Here is a 19,891-nt window from a genome sequence, read left to right as displayed (position 1 = left end):
TAGTCCTGTTTAGCAATCTGGAGGGCTCATCCGCTGGGCGCTATCCTTTACCTCCTTTAGAAAAGTGTTGAATCTTGCCACCTACGGGGTGGTTGCATGCCACTAAGCCTCAAAGACACTTAGTTCACCCTAATGCTGGAGTGTTGGGACTGAGTCTCCTGCTACCGGAACCTTGCAACCGGTTTTCTCAATGGACATTAAGAACAAAGCTTCACTTAATTTCCTGTTATTGTGTTAGTAAGAGCTTCATTGAATGGTAGCAAAGATTTAGAGGAAGTCTGTCCTGGCTGAAACACCTGTGAGTACATTTGTCTTTACATCCAAAGAAGAGAGTTCTAGGTTTAAAACCTCAGATACATAGCTGATCATCGCAGTGAAGGAAGCAATGTCCTCCATTGGAGACCCATGGGGAAATTGACCCAGATGCGGGAAGTATCCAGCCCACTGACCTCTTCTAAGTCTGTTTAGAGACTGTTATTATAGTAGGGTGTTGGAGGACGTGAAGGGCAAGTCATCCCTTTCGTCTTCAGTGTCCTTTCTGAATTTTGGCTGACTCTGATCAGCATTGGAGCCAAAACGTTGGTGGACGACCTGAGGGAGACCGTGTGGTAGCGGCATTGTTCTATCCGAATCTTAATGGATAGGGACTGGGACATGAACTCAGTCGAGGCTCAGGTGAGTTCTCCTCTGAGTCGGTTAACAGTAGAGGAACCTTCTTTGGCATCTAAGTTAAAGGGTCCAATGCTACTTTTACTATCCAATTGGAGGTCTTCATCATCTCCGTTGCTGAACCCAAAGTGAGTTCAAGAGGAACAGAGTGTCTGGAGGATCGATCTACCAGCGGTAACCCGGCTGGGGGCCCTTGCTTATCCTTAGGGCCACAAGATGAAACAGAAGGAACCGAACAGTTGGAAAGATGCACAGCATTCCCTCCCTAAAGGCTTTTTTGTTGCATTGTTGATGACTCGGGTAACTTGGGGTGCTTCTGGCCAATTGTGGAATCTGCTGCTTGTTGGACTTGAAGACCTAGTGGCATGTTGACACCCTTACAACGTTTCTGTGGAGGGGGACAGGTCCTGCTTGGCTTTCTTGTGTTACCTCTTAACTTCAATTTGGACTCTTCTGAATGCGGTTTCAAATAAGTTGTACATGCTTATCTGTCTTTGGGACATACATTGCAGTGACATTTTATGAAGTTTCCTGACAAAATTCCGATATGTAACTTTGATTAAGAATGTGCCTGCATTTACTACTAATACCTTGGGTAGGAAATCTGCTTTTTCTGCATATGCCCCAGACATGCCACTCTATTTCTGGACCTTATTTATGCTCTGTTCCTTACACTGTGAAACAGGAGCATAGTGCTTGCGCTCCCCTTTTATACATTGTGAAACTGGCTTACCCCAATAGACATATTTAACTTGTCTATAGTTTATGGTGTATGAAAAAGCACAGACCTTGGAAGTAAATGTCAGTTGTGTACTGCACCGCCTATTGTGCCATCCTCAGATTGGGTGTGTAAAATAAGGCTTAAGGTATAGCCTGACTGCAGCAGTGGAAAAACCTGCTTAGTTAAAGTTGGCATGTTCGTCCAGAGTCTGTTTCCCCGTTCCTCTCTCTTGATGAAAAGGTGGGTAGGACCACCCCCAGATTAACCTTTTCCCCCATTGGCTAGGGAGGAGCCAGGAGTTACCCCGCCCTCTACTACTTGCTAACCATAAATCAGACACCCCTAAACACCCTACTCAGACCACTTTCTGAAGCTTCAGAAGACTGGACCCTGCTTCCTGTATCCTGAGAGGAGCCCAAAACTGAATCTGCTCTCTCTTGTAATCTGAATAAAAAGTAGACTTGGTCTGTTGGTTGACCGCTTGTGTGACTTCAGGGCTACAACAAGCTGCAAGAGGCCTTTTTCTTCAAATGATCAGTACCACCTGGTAACCGGTGGTGAAGTGAGACCTGGCCTCTAGGTGCTGTCACTTAGGTCCTGGGAGTTTTTTTTTTAAACGTAACCCCCTGGAGCTGATTCAGAAACCCTGAAAAGTTTGGGACCTCGTGGCAGGTTTCAATGCACCTTCCTCAGGATCAATTCTAGGCTTGCCTTGCTGAAGGATTTTGAGAATAAGCCTCCTTCAAAAGGTAAAATCTTCGACGGAGGCTACCCCGCTTGATGCATCTAAGTTGTGCTCCATTGTGGTGAGCCTGAAGTCGCAACTAGGGTGCAGTCCATCGCTTTCCTAGACTATAATTGACCCTTATTTATTTTATTTTTTTGTGCTATTTTTACTTCAAACTTTTAATAAACAATTCATACCTCTGGTTCCCTTTAATGGATTTTAGTTTTTGTCCTTTCCTTTATGAAAGTTTCTAATTGTGTTTAGTATTTTTGTTGGTGTTTTGATTTTATTATTGTTTTGGTACTCTGTGAATACTTTTCACATTTCCTTTCTGCTCTGTCCCATGGCTACCAGAGTGTTAGCTCCAAGTTAATTTAGTGACTTTTGAGGTTCACCCTGCCAAGTTAATGTCATTATTCCTGAAGCGACAACTTCCCACGCCAAATACTAATCTTTCTTACACTTGCAAAATGTAACATTATAGAAGTGAGTCTAAAACAGCTATGGTTCCTTGCAGCGCAGTAGTCCTGAGGCTTTTATCAGACAAGTATTTTTGTTCCCCATTGTTGGCACAGTTAATTCCACATTCAATTTCTAGCTCCACCTTCATTGATATCGCCTTCCACCTTCAGGTGGCTACTTTTGCCACAGTCTCTAACCATTTTCTTTACAAATGTCACAAATTGGTGGTCTTCCAGCTTTGCCTGTCGACATGGGCATCTCTTGGAAGAGACTCCGTCCTGCATAGTCTGTTCCAAGCTTGATCTATTCTGCCTCTCATCTCTACACCTCCTTTGATATATAGCACTCTGTTGCTTTCCATTGGGGATGTGCTATGTTTATGGCACCTACATCATCCTGCTTATTTTGTTATTTATGTAGCACACTGATTATCCTGGATGACCGATCAGTAGTGCATGTTGTCAAATATACAGTGGTTGGAAGATAAGACCTGATTGTCTGATATTTAATAAGATGGATAAGGTACTGAGAGCCTACAGCAAGTGTGTTGGCTCCCGATTCTTTTATGAGTAGGCGTGATTATAATTTTAAATAGGAGACCTGGAATGGCCAAGGATAACTAATGTGATTAGAGTAAAAGAGGTGAGACATATTATAGGGCAATTTTGTTTTTTTGTTCATGGATATTTAAACATATATTAAATCCATAAAAAATGAGAATGCGGATGATAAGAAAATTATATATTCAATGATCATAGGCATGTTTTGAGTTCCCTCCAGCTAAAACCCCAATTAGCTGTTGGGTTGATCATAGAGGTAATGGTGAGTGCTTGTTGACATATGCAGCAAGCTGAATCAAAAAGATGGAAATAACCCAAAGTCTTTTTAAATTGGAATAAGGTGAGTTTTCATTGAAGGGGTAAATTGGTTGGCTGGATGGCAGATATTTGAAGGGCAATGAGGTTTTAAGGGAGGATGTTGAAATTCCATTATGTTCCTCCTTTGGTGTCTGTGAGTAACAAAGGTCGAGAATTGTAATAGATTAACAGCTAGTCAGTATGGGCTGATACCATAGTGGTTAGGATGTTTAGCTTGTATGCCTGGAGGTGCAGCACGATGGACAATATTTGCCTGATTGCTGGCCATCTAATTTTACCCCAACAGGCAATGTTTTATGTCATGAAACTGGTCGGATATGAGAACTATGATGGTTGCTGTTCAGTGTGTACCTTTAGCAAAGTGATGTGCTACTGTGATTTAAATTGCTTGTGTTAAGTTTAGTTAATTCCTTTTGTGTTTTTATATTTTTCACAAGTTGTATTGTACAACCAGGCACCTACGTCCTACGAAAATGAACTCTGCGCCGAAGTCAGGTAGGTTGTTCACCTTTGTCTTGGTGTGTACAATAGATATGCCTTCTCACATGTTAGACATGCTTATCGTTGTGACAGTGGCTTGAATGCAAGTATTGTAATTCTTTAAGGGGTCTCAATGGACTGTTTTTGTAGTGTTGATGCTCTGGTTGTCTTTTGCAAGCCAAAACTCTTCTGTCTTTTCACGCTGTTTTCTGTAATCTCTCATTCGTATCTTTCAGGGTTAGTCACGGAGCTGGGGTTCATTTAATATTTCCACAGCTATCCTGGCTTCTAGATTGTATTGGTCCTCCTTTTATGGTGCATGAAATACACAGATTTAGCTTAGACTAGATGCAACCTGCTAGCATAAATTCTGTAGTCACACCTGCGTAGATTGGACGTTCATATTCCTGGGTGTACCTACCCTGAATAGGGATGGATGCTCTTGTTTTAGGAATCAGAGGGGCCCATGAGTACAATAGAAAGCATAGCGAATAAATTCAATTACACAGTTGACTTAAGACATTAGACATTTATTTTGAAGTTTTATTTAATAAACCTATGGTGTTTCAAAAGAGGTCTCAACATTTTGTCATGTAAGTAATATTTCTCTTTACAGTTCTAGAGATGACTCTGCTGACAGATGAGCAATTTGACTTCGATCTTTCTCTGTCACCCTCAAGGTAAAATGAAAAGCTGACTACTTCAAAGGCAACTGGCAATTAAAATTCAGATTTTGATCTTAAAAACATATCATTAATACTTCACTGTTCTGCATGGTGTTTTGTTTTAGTCTTCTCACAACTTGGATACACTACTGAAGGGGAAAAGGCCCTGTCTCAAGCAGTATACTGCATGCTGTCACATGTTAATCATGCTGTGATACTTCTTGAAAACTGATTTGAAATGCATAGATCATGTGGGGGCGGTTGGGACGTTTATTTTGCGAACAGTCATGATTGAAGTTAGATGAGTTGCTTAAGCTGTTTACTGCAAATAGTGATACTGTTTTCAAGATCCTTTATTTGAAGGGTTTTGTTATACTTGATGTGGATTTTTCCAAGGTCCTGTTCTTTCTTCCCATAGACATCAGAGTGCTCTTTCTGTGGTTTCATGTTTTTTTTTTTTTTGGTGCTTGGGATATAGAAATTAAGCACTTTTTTTTTTTTCGTGTTTATTTTTTTGTGAAGGCGAGGATTTGAAATGTGTGTAAGATTATCTAGGGTTTGTCTCGGACTGAAAAGATTTGGTTTGTCTGAATGATGTACTGATTGGTCCGTATGCTGTCCTACTACTCTTGTCTTCTGGAAAGATTTGCTGTTTCAACGATGTGGACACATTCTTCACCCCGTTACAGAACTTTGAAAAAAAAAAAAATCTTTATGTGCAAACCGCTCAAGCTCGCCAAACAGTGTGTACAGGATCAAAAGAATTGCATATGTACTTCAAAAGGCATTTAGTCATTTGTGGGACCAAAACATGGACACAAGGCAAGAGGGGGGGACAACAGCTTTCTTAGGCCCACCCCGACACCAGTCCAAGTCGAATTCCCTACCTTCAGTGCTTCAGAGTTGAGGTGCCCCATGTCCTCGCTATGTTGCTTTTAGTCACAATTGGTGCCACCGCCAACTAAATCTGCTGATACCTCAGCCAGGGCTCCTGTCCTGTAATGCTGAGTAGAGTAGCTTGGTATCTAGGGGAACTGTTTGCCCTGGGTCTTTGGTCATAATCTGCAATGCCCCCGTCCAGCAGTGTTGTGTAAATGGACATTACCACAGAATGGTGCCCATAGCCCCTTTGGCAGAGCGTCAAGTTCTGGCTTCCCATCCTAAGTATGAGCATCCTGGAGTAGTAAGCCCTGTGGAGGATCTGTATCTGGACTAGTCCGAAACGTGCACGGATTGCACCTCCTTTGGGCTCTGTACAGCCTCCACCCAGTCTTCTTCCTCCAAGGTCCCAACATCTTTCCCAAGTCTCTTTCAAGGGGATCTGGAGCATTATTTTCCTATAAGTCATTGAGATGGCGCAATCAACCTAAGGGGCCAATAGGAGGCGGTCCTCCAGGGGCTCCGCCCCTGGGAGCTGTTGCAAATCCTGTACATGGTATCGGAGAGCATGTCCTAATTGTAAGTATCTATAACGTTCTGTCTCCGCCATGTCATATTCCTGATGGAGGACCTCAGAGGTCACTATCGCATGCCCCCTCCAGACACCTCTGTGTTCCAGACCTATCAATGACCATTTCAAGTATCCACTGAGAGCATTACCCTCACACAGGACTGTGTATTTTGGAGGACATACAATAACCCAGGTAATGACATAATTTTACAAAAGGGACACTCGACCCATGAGTGACACTGGGAGCATGCACCAATGCGCCACATCTGAGTAGTCTGTCCATTAGTGGTGTTAAATTCTTCCTGAAAAAGTAATTGGGGTCTTGAGTTGTCTAAATACCAAGTATTTAATTCAGGCACACACCAACAGTGCGACACACCTCTGTGGACGCCTTGGAGCACACCTCTGCCCCCACTGCTATTGGGAAAACTAGGGGCATCTCCCAATTAATGCAGTATCCAGAGTGTTTCCCCAAAAAATCTGAAATAATTGAGAATCTGCTAATTGAGATAAAGGATATCATCTGCATAGAGGGAGATTTACTTTTCCTAGGTCCCATTGATTCTCACTCCCTGGATAAGTGTCTTGGCACACCTATGCTGGTAAGGGCTCAGCCTCCAGAGCAAATAATGTAGGGACTTAGGGGATTACCTGTCTTGTGCCCCTCTGTAGGGCTAAAACTCATAACAGAGTTGTATTGACCCGAACCCTTGCCGTTGGCTTCCAATATAAAAGCCAGATCCAACCACAAAACTTGGAGCCAAAACCAAACGAAAGCTGCAAACATAAAATTCCACTCCAGGCTGTCGAACACTATTTTGATGTCTAGGGAGAGAAGCACAGCCTCATCTGAGCCTGGCGTGCTGGTCACATGCAGAGCCCCATAGAGAAGTCTAAGATTCAGGTCCATGAAGACCGATTGGTCAGGTGGGCTATTGTGACGATCACCACCAACCGTCTCATCGCCAAGGCCTTCACAAACACCTTAGCCTCCAGACTGGAGAGCGAGATGGGCCATTAAGACCCACAGTCAATCAGTGGTTTGCCTTTTTTGGGGTCACAACAATTGTTGGGACTCTTTGGTCCTCCTGCACAGCATGGAACATGGCCAGCAAATCCTCTGCCACCTTGTCCATCATACATTTATATAGTTCCAACGGCTGCTCGTTTGGCCCCAGTACTTTGCCCGATTGCAGGACTGTAATTGCCCTTGCAATCTCTGCAGCTGTCAGATCTTTTTCCAGGGTTCCCCTATCTTATGTAGCTATTGAGGGAAGGGCTATATCTTTTAGGAGGTCCGCACAATCCTCCTCAGACATGAGTTGTGGAGGTATACACCCTTTCATGGTATCCTGCCAAAGCTTCACCTGTCTGTGGTGGATTGCACCTGCATCATTGACTATCTCCTGAACCCATGCTTGTTCCTTCCCTCCCCCCCCCCCCCCCCCTCCCCCCCCAAATCTAGCTATGCAAGCAATTTGTTGGCCTTATCCCCCAGCATCGTAAAGAAGACACTGGGTATCTAAGGCAAAACTCACGGGCATGGTCTTCCACCAATGCAATCAACTCCTGTTGTTTAAAATTCAACTCATGTTGTAGTTGGCAGTCTGCCACCCCCCCTTCCGCAGGAGCTACCCTTCCTTGATCTTAATGTAAGACTTGAGTGCCTCACATTGCAGCTCACTCTCCTGTCATCCCCTGATCAGACCCTGGATATAACCCACAGATAACTGTTTTTGGGTGGGGGTGTGTGAGTGTATCAGCGCCCTATGTGCTTGTTCGATAAAGGAATAATTTGGACAGGGCGTTTGGGTCTACGCTGGGACCCTCAGCCCCTTCCGGGTCTCTGACAACCCTAATATTGTTTTGTTGAGCCCTCTCCTCCTGATCTTCATGCTTAGCAGACATTGTGACTTTTTTTTTTGGCACTTGGGTTGCTAGTCCCTTAGTGGCTGCTTAAAGTTGGTGGATGTGAGACTCTTCTGTCGTGACCTTTTCGGTGGTCTTTTTCATATCAGCCCAGAGGAGCATAACGTCCATTGGTACCACATCCAGCTTAGGTTCCAGTGATCTCTTAATGACCTGAATGGCTGCCATGATTGCTCCCAAAATTGGCTCATCTGCATCCGGACCCGCACCTGTGGCATCCAGTCCAGCACCTCCGGAAATCCCAGCCACCGCCTATCCTTCCATTTTGTTGGATTGTCTGTAGCGGCCCTTTAGTATGCACCATGTCCTCGGGGAACCGAGTGTAGTAAAACTTCTTAACCTGTTGGGTGCGGGCGTCGGCCACTGGCCGACGCCCACACACCCTCCCTGGTGCGGGTAACGACCAGTGGCCGACACCAGGAAGGGTATTAATAAATCCTCGGGTGCGGATATTATTTTTTTTTTTTTAAACCTTCCCCCGGGAGACACGGAAGCTTCCGTGTCACCCCCCCCCCCCCCCCCCCCCCACCTGCCCCTTTGTCGCGGCGCGCTGACGTTTCAAAGGTGTTTTCCCCATCAAAGCAGGAAGCAGCCTTACGGCCGCTTCCTACTATGATGGGGAAAACGGCCTTTCCCACGTTCGGGAAGGCCTCGTAAGAAAGGGGAGACACTCCCCTTTCTTACGAGGGCTTCCTGAAAGTGTTTCCTGGCCCCCCGATCTCAGCACAGCTGCGATCGGGTGGGCCAGGAAACACTTTGAAAAGGCCTCGTAAGAAAGGGGAGACTCTCTTTCTTACGAGGCCTTCTGAAAGTGTTTCCTGGCCCCCGATCGCAGCCCAGCTGCGATCGGGGGCCAGGAAACACCACTAGATGCCAGGGATTTCACTTTGGGGTGGCGGCCCCCTCGGAAAACGGGACCCCCCCCCCCCCCCGGCATAATTTTTATTAAAAAAAAAAAAAGGTAGGTGCCTGTGTGGGGGGGGGGGGGGGGGAGAGAGGGGGGCCGCGATTGCGCCCCTACCCCGCCCAGGGGATTTTTTTTTTCTTCCAAAAAAAATAATAAAGTAAAATGAAAGGGGGTTGCCCGTGGGCAGGGTGACCCCCTGTGGGGGCAATATTTTTTTTTTTAGATGTTGTAGTGGTTTTGCTTGAGTTGAGTTTCAGGTGGTTGGCTGATATATATATATATATATATATATATATATCTATCACTTTTGTCAATATGTGTGTGGTTTCCCTGGGGGGGAAAAGGGTCCGACTTGTCTAGTGGCAGTTTTAGTGCCATAAAGAAGCGCAGAAGGTTTATATGCCTACTGCAAAGAGCAAATCTGTATTTTATGTAAATAGCTGAGTACATTAGTAAAGTCTATGGAGAGATGAAGGGCACTTTTGCTTGGTGGTAATGAGGGAATCCGAGGAGGAGGGAGTGGGAGCACCAATAATGATTGTTGGACTGGGCGCAGGAGGTGCTAAAGACTGTGACGAATGGTATGTGACAAGGTGTTTTTTGAGTGTCTTGAAAGTACGTGCTGATTGAGGGAAGAAGCGCAGGTAAGGTGGCCTCTATTGTTGCACGTATCTCACACACCATCGATTTTGTGACTGTCTACGTAGGCTAGTGTTTTAGAGCAACAGTTTAGCCAATAGCAGAGATGGCATCTTGATGGATGACTGCTGCCTGCACTCGGGTTATAGAGCACCGCTCTGACATAGGATCAGAGACTGAGACATCAGATACTGAGACGGCATCTGAGGGATAGGACAATGGCGCAGACTCTGGGAGTGATTTTTCAGTCAGAGGAGTCCCATTCGATAACTCCTCTTCCAGTACATTATGAGGGAGGTGATGAGGACAGTCCTGCTGTCCCTTCGCAAGCTGTTCGTGCAACTGGGTAATAGTGGGTTAGGCCAACCCAGAGAGCAGGTGAATGCGGCGGCAAGCAGAGAGAGAGTGCTCTCTTGGGAGCTCCCCAATTTAGTTCAGCCCCAAATTCCACCACCCAAATCATATTGTGGAGACATCAAAATTATCTATGGCAAAACAAACTGGTTTTGTAAGGCAGGCACCTGTGTTTTTGGTCCTGGATTCGGTGGCCATATAGAGAAACGCACTAAACCCAAACATTTCTGGAAACTAGACATTCGGGGGAGTCCACAGAGGTGTGATTTATGTGGATTCCCCAAAGTTTTCTTACCCAGAATACCCTGCAAAGCTGAAATGTTGAGAACCTCAATTTTTCTCGCATTTCTGTCACACAAACTGCAGGAATATGCTGGGATCCACAACATTCCTACCACCCAGTGACTCCTCACCTGTCCTGATAAAAACACTACCCCACTTGAGTGCCTAAACCTAGTGCCTGTGTCAGGAATGGATCACCCCAGGGTCAACAGCTGCCTCACGTAAGGACCAACATTGACCGTTGTGTGATCTATTCCTGTCGCAGGCACCAGGCCTAACCACACAAGTGAGGTATCATATTTATCGGGAGACTTGGGGGAACGCTGGGTGGAAGGAAATTTGTGGCTCCTCTCAGATTCCAGAACTTTCTGTCACCGAAATGTGAGGAAAACGTGTTATTTTAGCCACATTTTGAGGTTTGCAAAGGATTCTGGGTAACAGAACCTGGTCCGAGCCCCACAAGTCACCTCCTCTTGGATTCCCCTGGGTTTCTAGTTTTCAAAAATGTGCTGGTTTGCTAGGTTTTCCCAGGTGCCGGCTGAGCAAGAGGCCAAAATCCACAGGTAGGCACTGTTTTCTATGAAAAAATGTGATGTGTCCACGTTGCGCTTTGGGGCGTTTCCTGTCGCAGGCGCTAGGCCTACCCACACAAGTGAGGTATCATTTTTATCGGGAGACTTGGGGGAACGCTGGGTGGAAGGAAATTTGTGGCTCCTCTCAGATTCCAGAACTTTCTGCCACAGAAATGTGAGGAACATGTGTTTTTTTTAGCCAAATTTTGAGGTTTGCAAAGGATTCTGGGTAACAGAACCTGGTCCGAGCCCCGCAAGTCACCCCTCCTTGGATTCCCCTAGGTCTGTAGTTTTCAGAAATGCACAGGTTTGGTAGGTTTCCCTATGTGCCGGCTGAGCTATAGGCCAAAATCTACAGGTAGGCACTTTGGAAAAAACAGCTGAGTTTTCTATAAAAAAAAATAGGATGTGTCCATGTTGTGTTTTGGGGCATTTCCTGTCGCGGGCACTAGGCCTACCCACACAAGTGAAGTATCATTTTTATCGGGAGACTTGGGGGAACATAGAATAGCAAAACAAGTGTTATTGCCCCTTATCTTTCTCTACATTTTTTCCTTCCAAATATAAGAGCGTGTGTAAAAAAGAAGTCTATTTGAGAAATGCCCTGCAATTCACATGCTAGTATGGGCACCTCGGAATTCAGCGATGTGCAAATAACCACTGCTCCTCAAAACCTTATCTTGATCACATTTTGGAAATGCAAAGGTTTTCTTGATACCTCTTTTTCACTCTTCATATTTCAGCAAATGAATTGCTGCATACCCAGTATAGAATGAAAACCAACTGCAGGGTGCAGCTCATTTATTGGCTCTGGGTACCTAGGGTTCTTGATGAACCTACAAGCCCTTTATATCCCCGCAACCAGAAGAGTCCAGCAGACAAAACGGTATATTGCTTTCAGAAATCTGACATCGCAGGAAACAGTTACAGAGTAAAACATAAAGAAAAATGGCTGTTTTCAGCTCAATTTCAATATTTTTTTTATTTCAGCTGTTATTTTCTGTAGGAAAACCTTGTAGGATCTACACAAATGACCCCTTGCTGAATTCAGAATTTTGTCTACTTTTCAGAAATGTTTAGCATTCCGGGATCCAGCATTGGTTTCACACCCATTCCTGTCACTAACTGGAAGGAGGATGAAAGCACCAAATATAGTAAAAATGGTGTATGTCCCAGTAAAATGCCAAATTTGTGTTGAAAAATGTGGTTTTCTGATTCAAGTCTGCCCGTTCCTGAAAGGTGGGAAGATAGTGATTTCAGCACCAGAAACCCTTTGTTGATGGCATTTTCAGGGAAAAAACCACAAGCCTTCTTCAGCAGCCCTTTTTCCCATTTCTTTTGGAAAAAACAAAATTTTCACTGTATTTTGGCTATTTTCTTGGTCTCCTCCAGGGGAAACCACAAACTCTGGGTACCATTAGAATCCCTAGGATGTTGGAAAAAAAGGACGCAAATTTGGCGTGGTTAGCTTATGTGGACAAAAAGTTATGAAGCCCTAAGCGCGAACTACCCCAAATAGCCAAAAAAGGGCTCAGCACTGGGGGGGAAAAGGCCCAGCAGCTATGGGGTTAACTACTGGAAAAGGGGGGGCCAGAGAGTTAGTAAATAGTCACTCCAGTGGTCCCCATAGAATGCGGATTGCACTGGTGAGCCCCGCAGCCCCTTCTGCTGCAAATGCACAGATTTGCCGTCCTCCAGTAGGTTTATGGTGGGCCCCTGCTGTCCCCGTCTCACACAGTGGGATGTCAATGAAGCCCCCAGGCCTCACACACAGCTCCTTCCTGAGTGTACCTCAGCGTACTTGTGCAGCAAGCAGATTGATCTAGGAGGCTGGCCTCTACTGTCAGTCGACCCCTGGAAATCCGTTGTGGGGGCAACCGCAACCCCAAAGTCTACATTCGGGCCCAGTGGAAGAGATTAAATGTACCCGGACGCTCACTGCCTTCAATTCTGTGCCCTCCAGTTTCTAATGCAGGGAGCAACAGAGGGTGGGTGGGGGGGGTGGTAAGGGTTGTTTTGATTGAAGTGGAACTTTCCACTTCATTACATGTTTCCTCTCATGTCCCAGATTCCTCATGCTGTTACAGATTTGCCTTGACCAGGCCGAAGTAATCCTAATTTAATCAACCTCTACCTCTGCCTTTGCCTTCTGCTCTGTCTCTCAGGGTAAATGTCTTGCAGTATAAGGGCAGGTCCTTCACTCCAGCCTACACTTGCATGCCAGGAGCTGTGGCTGAACAGGCAACCCAACTTTGTTTCCCTTGCCCCATGCAGTGGTGGATGTCATTATGTGCCCATAGGCGCTAAACACAGGTGGTGTACTTACAGATGTAATAACCTTACCAAGTAGAGTGCAGACAACTTAATACTCTGTTCAAGCCTGCTCGTCACATTGTACGTTGGCCCCTTCCTTAGAACAGCAAGGACACTGTAAAGGGCTACTTATCAGCCTTGTCTGCTTATCCGAGCAACCATCCCTGTTAATTTTCCAATTGTTATGAGGTTCTTAAAGGGACTAACACACAAGGATCCTCCATCTCCCTTTATGATGCCTCAATAGAACCTTAGCTTGGTATTCTTATGTTCCTTACTTGTTCACCACTAGGATTGTTGCACAGTTGTCCTTTGTGTTAGCTCATGTTTAAAACAGTCTTTTTCTCATGGTTTTAACATCAGCTAAACATTTTAACGAGTTACAAGCTTGTGTCAAACCTCCTTTCACTTCCTTCTTTTCGGACAAGTAGGTGTTGAGAACCAGGGCTACATTCTAGCCGAAGAATGGTTACTCCTTTCCACGTAAACCAATCCATCACCCTGTCAACCTCCCTCCTTCTCCTCCACATCCAATAAAGGAGGGAGATAATCATTATCGCCTTGACTCTAAAAGTTGTCAGCTTTTACGTGGACAGAACACATGAATTCAGAATGTGCAGGGATAGACTTATGACATTGAATGAGGTGATGCTGAGTTCTGTGACCACGTGAAGGGCACCTTGATTGAGAGCTTTGAACTCGCCACTGAAGAATACAGGATCCGGTTCAGGAAGACTTGAAAAATCCAGAGTCAGACATGGGTAAACGTAACAATGTGCATGATTATGAAGGGCTTTGTCATTTAATTATGAAAGAGCATCTGTTAAGTAATTGTGTTCAAGAGCAGTTACATCAGCCCTGGTAAACCTAGGTCCACTTTCTCCTGAACAGTTTCAGAAGAAGGCGACCACTGAGTCAAAAACAAGGGTGACCAAAACTACCATTGGTGGGGGTTGACCATAATAAAGAGGCCAAAAAGCCCACCCAATGGAAAGATGGTGATCAAGCAAAGGATAAAAACGGTCTTCTGAAGGCCCCCAAAACTCTTCTGGAGGGTGGGCCCAAGACTCTTCCCAATCCAAGGGTGGGTACAAAGGTAAAAACTGTGATCCCAAAAATGCTTGATGTCATGACTGCAAGGCTCATGGACTCCGAACTGGAGACCCTACCTGTCCACACAAAACAAATGCAGTAATAAGTTTCCGGGTGAGTCCTGACCATGTCAGTGAGCCCACTGAGGCAACTCTACTTCCAGAGGAGGGGGTGGATCTAGCTGCTCTGGCTGAGTGGCCCAGTAATCTGGAGAGATGCAGAGAACAGCCACATATAATGGAAGGTCGAACCCCTGAGGGACCGTGGTGCCAGTGTCGCCATGGTGGCTGATCAGCTGGTGTCCTCAGATCAATAATTGACTGGTGAGACATATACAGCCCTAAATGCTGATAATTAGGCGATGGTGACCTTAGAGTGGGGAGGGGTTACTGGCCAGAAGAAGGTGGTGGTAGCTCCTGCAATCCCTCTATAATGTCTGCTAGGCAATGATCTGGAGTCCTCCATATGGGCTGAGGTTGAAAGAGTCCCATGTAGCTGTGCTTGGTATACCTGAATAGGGAGGGAAGGGGGGGGAGTGAAAACACAAGTACAGTGCAAGAACCCAGGGTGAAAAAGTAGAGTTGGCGTCTTGAATAATGGCTCAACCTACCAAGAGAAAGGGCAAGAAGTCAGGGAAACCAGCTTCCAAACACATGCCAAATCAGATTCCCTCTCCTCAGGGAGAAGTCCTGTCAGCCCCAGAAGGAATTGAGTCCCATGAGCTTGGGTCTCACCAGGCAGAACTCTTAGGCCCATGGGGGACCCTCAAGGGGAGATCTGTGCCAAGGGCAGAGGACCGGGCCCACACTTGAAGGCCTGAGAGAGCAAGCTGCTGACCGGGAAAAGGGTGATGTCAGTGGCTCCCACAGATCCTATTTAGAGGAGGGACTTATTTTCACTGATGCCAGAAATCTCAAACCTGGTGCCATTAGGAGAGTGGTAGTGCCTCGGCAGTTTAGAGAATTTTTCCTTACAATGGCCCATGACATCCCCTAGCTGGGGATCTTGGCAGGCTAAAACTTGAGGTAGGTTGGTGAACCACTTCTACTGGCCAGGAATGTCCCAGAAGTTGAAGGAGTTTTAACTCCTGTGCCACCTGTCAAGCCAGTGGCAAGACATGTGGCCACCCAAGGCTCCCTTAGTTCTACTACCAGTGGTCCCTGTTAAGAGGATAGGGATTGACATTGTTTGTCCTCGAGACCCTCCAACAGAGTCAGGAAACCAATTTATACAGTCTGTAGTGGATCATGCAACCAGGTATCCCACGGGAGTTCTTCTGAGGACTACTACTGCCCCTGTAGTTGCTAGCTTCCCATCCAATGGAGGTGGTGTCACACAGAGATACAAACATCATGTCTGGCTACCTTTAAACACACGTGGGCTGAATGTGGTGTGACCTAAAAGTTTACAACCCCATACCACCCACAGACTAATGACCTTGTTGGGGGAAAAGTCAACAAGACATTGAACAGTATGATTGGTGGACTCCCTGGAAATACTCAGAAGTGCCACAGAAGGGAGTAGGTTTCCCCCTTTTTAAATTTGTTTAGGCATCCTGTGAGAGGACCACTTTGTCTTGTGAAGGAGGGATGGGAGCGAACTCTGAGAACCTAAACAGGATATTGTGGACTATGAGCTTGGCCTTCGCTCTTGAATGGCTGAGTACATGGGGGTTGAGGGGGAGGGAGGAACCTTGAGACAGCAGAGAGCTCCAGAAGCTCTGGTATGTCTGTCTAAAAGGATATGCACTGGAGGAGTTCCACGCAGAGCAGAAGGTTTGGGTTTTGGAGCCTGTGCCTCCGAGGGCCACCCAAGACAAATGGAGTGGATCCTACCCTATTCTAGAAAGAAAAGGGGAAGTCGCCTAACTGGTGGACTTTGGCTCTTGTAGGAACCCCAAAAAGGTTATTCATGTCAATCGCCGTAAACCTTATTATGACAGAGCTGAGAGAACCATGGTCCTGGATGAGTGACAAGCAGCTGAGCTGAGCTTGAACTTCTCCCTGTTTGCCTCTCCAGCAACCTCAAAGATGTCTCAGTTGAAGGAGTGGTCTTTTCAGACACCCTCACGGACCAACAACAAACTGACTGCAGGCAAGTCTTGCATCAGTATCCTGAGCTCTTCTCTTTGCCCCCCCGGTGAGACTACATGGTTTACACATGATGTGCACACTGGGACAGCTTACCTTCCTAAAAATAAATTCTAAAGACAATCTGATCATGTCAAAGAGCATTAAGAGCTGAAGTAAGCATGATGGAATTGGGAGTCATTGAGCCCCAGAGCCAGCCCAGTTACTTAATCCCTAAGCATCATTTCCAGGGTGGAAAAAGAGAAATGAGGTTGTGTGGACTGTAGGGGCCTTGATGCTGTAACCAAAACAGATGCACCCATCGATTCCTAGGGCTGTTGAACTAATTGACAGGCTAGGGGCAGCCAAAAATCTCAGTACTCTTAATCTCACGTGAGGGTACTGGCAGATAGGTCTGACCCCTGGGGCAAAAGAGAAATCAAAAGAGAAATCTGCATTCTCCACTCCTGATGGGGATTAGCAATTTACTGTTATGCCTTTTGGATTGAAGAATTAGTCTGCCACCTTCCAGAGGTCGGTGAACAAAGTCCTGGCTGGGTTAGAAGACTTTAGTACAGCATATCTTGATGATATTGCTGTCTTTAGCTCTACCTGGCAGGATCACTTGATCCACCTGGAGAAGGTCCTGGAGGCTCTGAAGAGTGTAGGCCTTGATATAAAGGCAAGCAAGTGCCAGATAGGGCAGGGAACGGTTGTATACTTGGGAAATCCTGTAGGTGGAGGCCAAGTTCAACAACTAAAACCCAAGATCCAGACCATTCTGGACTAGGAAGATCCAACCACCCAGACTCAAGTCGGGGCATTCCTTGGCTTGACTGGGTATTACAGGGGGTTCATGAAAGGCTATTGCACCATTGTGGCACACCTCACAGAACATACCTCCACAGGATGCCAAAAAAAGTGAACTGGACAGTGAGCTTTCAAAAGGCCTTTGACACCCTAAAAGAAGCAATGTGCTCAGCGTCCATTCTGACTACTTCAGATTACACAAAGCAGTTAATTGTGCAGACAGATGCCTCGGAACATGGGATAGGAGCAGTGTTATCCCAAATCAGTGATGATGACCTTGACCAACCTGTTGCTTTTATTAGCAGGATGTTCCTCTCCAGAGAGCATCGTTGGACTGACACTTAGAGGGAAGCTTTAGCTGTGGTTTGGTCCCTGAAAATGTTGAGTCCATACTTGTTTGGCTCTCACTTCTGTGTTCAAAAGGACCACAGCCTCTTGGATGGCTCATGCAGAGGAAAGGAGAAACCCCCAAACTGTTGAGGTGGTCCATCTCCCTAAAGGGAATGGACCTTACAGTGGAACAGAGGCCGGGGACTGACCATGCCAATGCAGAGATGGACAGCTTCCTCTACTTAAAAGATGAAGACGCTCTTGGAAATGGTTAGTTTCCCCAGTACCAGATCTTTCCCTAAGGTATCCAATTGTTTCCGCAATTGGCAAATCCGTTAGCACAGTTTGTAAATCCCTAGTAAATGGTACCCAGGGCCTGAGGTGCTAAAGAGGGTCCCTAGGGGCTGCAGCCTGAATTGTGCCACCCTAAGAGACCCCTTTCCAAGCACCTGACAAGCCGCTGTTGCAGACTGCGTGTCTTGGGGCAGACAAAAGTGAAAACACAACATGTCTCACATCCCTGCATGCCATGTCCCCAACTCCTGATGCAATATATGTAAGTCACCCCTACAACAGACGTGACAGCCCTAAGGCAGGGTGCATTATATTACATTGAGGGTGTATTTGCAAGAGCAGCTATGCCCCTGTCAATTCTTACCTGATTTCTTCACTGAAGATAGGAATGTTTTGTATCAAACATCTCGTTGATGAGCACACGCTGATTCAAGTGATGTATTTATCAATACATGCACCCAGAGGGCCCCTTAGAGGTGCCCCCTGAAAACCTACCAGCCTCTGGTGGTGTTGCTGACTGGTTTCTGCCAGCCTGCCACCTGAGACATTGTTCTGGCCCCCTAGGGTGACCGCCTTCTGCTCTCAGGAGGCCCAGAACAAAAGCCTGTCTGGGAAGAGGGTGTAACACTCCCTCCCACAGGATGACCACCTGATAAGCCTTCCTAAGGCGGCAAGCCTCAAAGGGCTGCTTACTTTGAAATGCGAATCTAGGCTCCTACTCACAGGCGAGGAAGCTGACCTCCCTTGTCCAGAGCCCCTTGACACCCGGACAGGTGGAAAAATTGGATAGTCAAGGAGGCGTGCCACCCTCTGGCTGGTATCACAGCTAAAGTGGGCTAAGCCGAGGTGAGCACGATTTTTCGGAGGAAGCCATCTTTGAGATAGCATACATAAAAAGTCTGGGGCACGGTTATGCCCACTTCCCCCAGGAAGTGGTCATATAAGGGGCGTATTGACCACAAGGGTTAGTAGCCCTCGGTAAGGAAAACCCAGCACCTAAAGACGCCTCTGCACCCATGAGCCGTGGAGAGGAGGACAAATTCTGCCTACGTGTCCCTGAGCATTGAGAGGCGTGAGCCCTGCTGTCGGTTCAGCCCAGCTAGCTTCCTGGCCAGAGCCTGCAGCCTCTTTTCATAGTGACCGATCTCCATTGAAAAGCTTTGGGCACCCAATGCTGTCTTGCACCCATCCGCCCGGTGCCACTGGTGGTGTACTACTGGTGCTGCCTTGAACCTTGCCCACTACTCACCTTAGCTCCTGGAGACTGGTCTTGTAAGTCACTGTACTCTACCTGTTTGCAAAAATTGTTTTTCCTCTCATATGATAACACTGTAGAACTCAATTGCACTGTGTCCACTTTTTAAAGTGAAAAGAATTCCTATTTAAAAAGAAACGTGCTTACCTGAATGATTTTTCTCTGATGCCTAAACATATATAAAGAAAATTGCTATTTTTAATTGCTGTGGATCTCCTTTTTGAGTCGTGTCTCATTTATTGACTTGTGTATTTGTGAATGTCTTCTGTGTTAAGCCAAGGCTGCTCGACCACACTGCCTCTAAACAGAGCACTTTGGGATTGCATAGCAAGCCCCTCTCCACTTATGGGGAACCCTTGAGCCCTTTCCATGGTATTGACATACCACATAAAGGATCAGCCTCCTACACCAGCTCTTTGTAGGATATGTGGGGAAAATAAAAGGCAAGGTAGTGCATAAGAGGACATTATCAAGATGGTTAATCCTGTGCATCAAGAAGAGTTACGCTCTGGTGTGCAGAGAACCTCTAGCAGTTATTCAAGCTTGATCGCCCAAGGCAAATCCTCAGATTCTGTGCCAGGAAGATGATTGCTGGTAGCAGACCTCTGTAATCTGCAGCCTGGGCTTCCTCTACACTTTTGCAAAACATTACTGTTTGTACTCTGAAGTAAGAAGGGAAGGCCACTTTGTGTGCTCAGTGCTTCAGGATTTATTTTTGATTAATCAGCCATGCACCCATCCTATGGTCGGGGAAAGGGGGTGGACTGCTGTGCCCACCCTCTGGTCTGGGGTGTGGACTGCGGTGCCTGCCTTCAGGGAAGGGGGGGGAGATAGTGCAGAGGGGAGTTGGACTGCTGCACTCACCCTCTGGTTTGGGAGACTGCTTTAGAAATCTATTGAAATAGTGAAGAATCTGCAGGTAGAAGCATCCATCAGAAGAATATTACTGGTGATGCTTTATGTTCAGATTCCAGTCAGACCCACCCTCCTCTC

General features: G+C 46.3%; 1 protein-coding gene across 4 annotated transcripts in view; it reads left to right on the top strand.

The window, feature by feature from the left end:
• GTSE1 (G2 and S-phase expressed 1) overlaps nucleotides 1-19,891 on the top strand; it is a 123,470-nt gene that overhangs the window by 18,654 nt on the left and 84,925 nt on the right. For all 4 annotated transcript variants that reach the window (XR_011202373.1, XM_069229735.1, XM_069229734.1 and 1 more), the window contains exons 2-3: nucleotides 3,895-3,952; nucleotides 4,554-4,617. Coding sequence is in view for 3 of the 4 variants with exons in the window: in XM_069229735.1 (XP_069085836.1) it covers nucleotides 3,931-3,952; nucleotides 4,554-4,617 (86 nt within the window). In the remaining variant the exon portion in view is untranslated. The remainder of the gene's footprint in view (nucleotides 1-3,894; nucleotides 3,953-4,553; nucleotides 4,618-19,891) is intronic.

This window comes from Pleurodeles waltl, chromosome 4_1 (genome assembly GCF_031143425.1).
Source record: "Pleurodeles waltl isolate 20211129_DDA chromosome 4_1, aPleWal1.hap1.20221129, whole genome shotgun sequence".
NCBI lineage: Eukaryota > Metazoa > Chordata > Amphibia > Caudata > Salamandridae > Pleurodeles > Pleurodeles waltl.
This window is presented reverse-complemented; position numbering and strand designations above follow the sequence as displayed.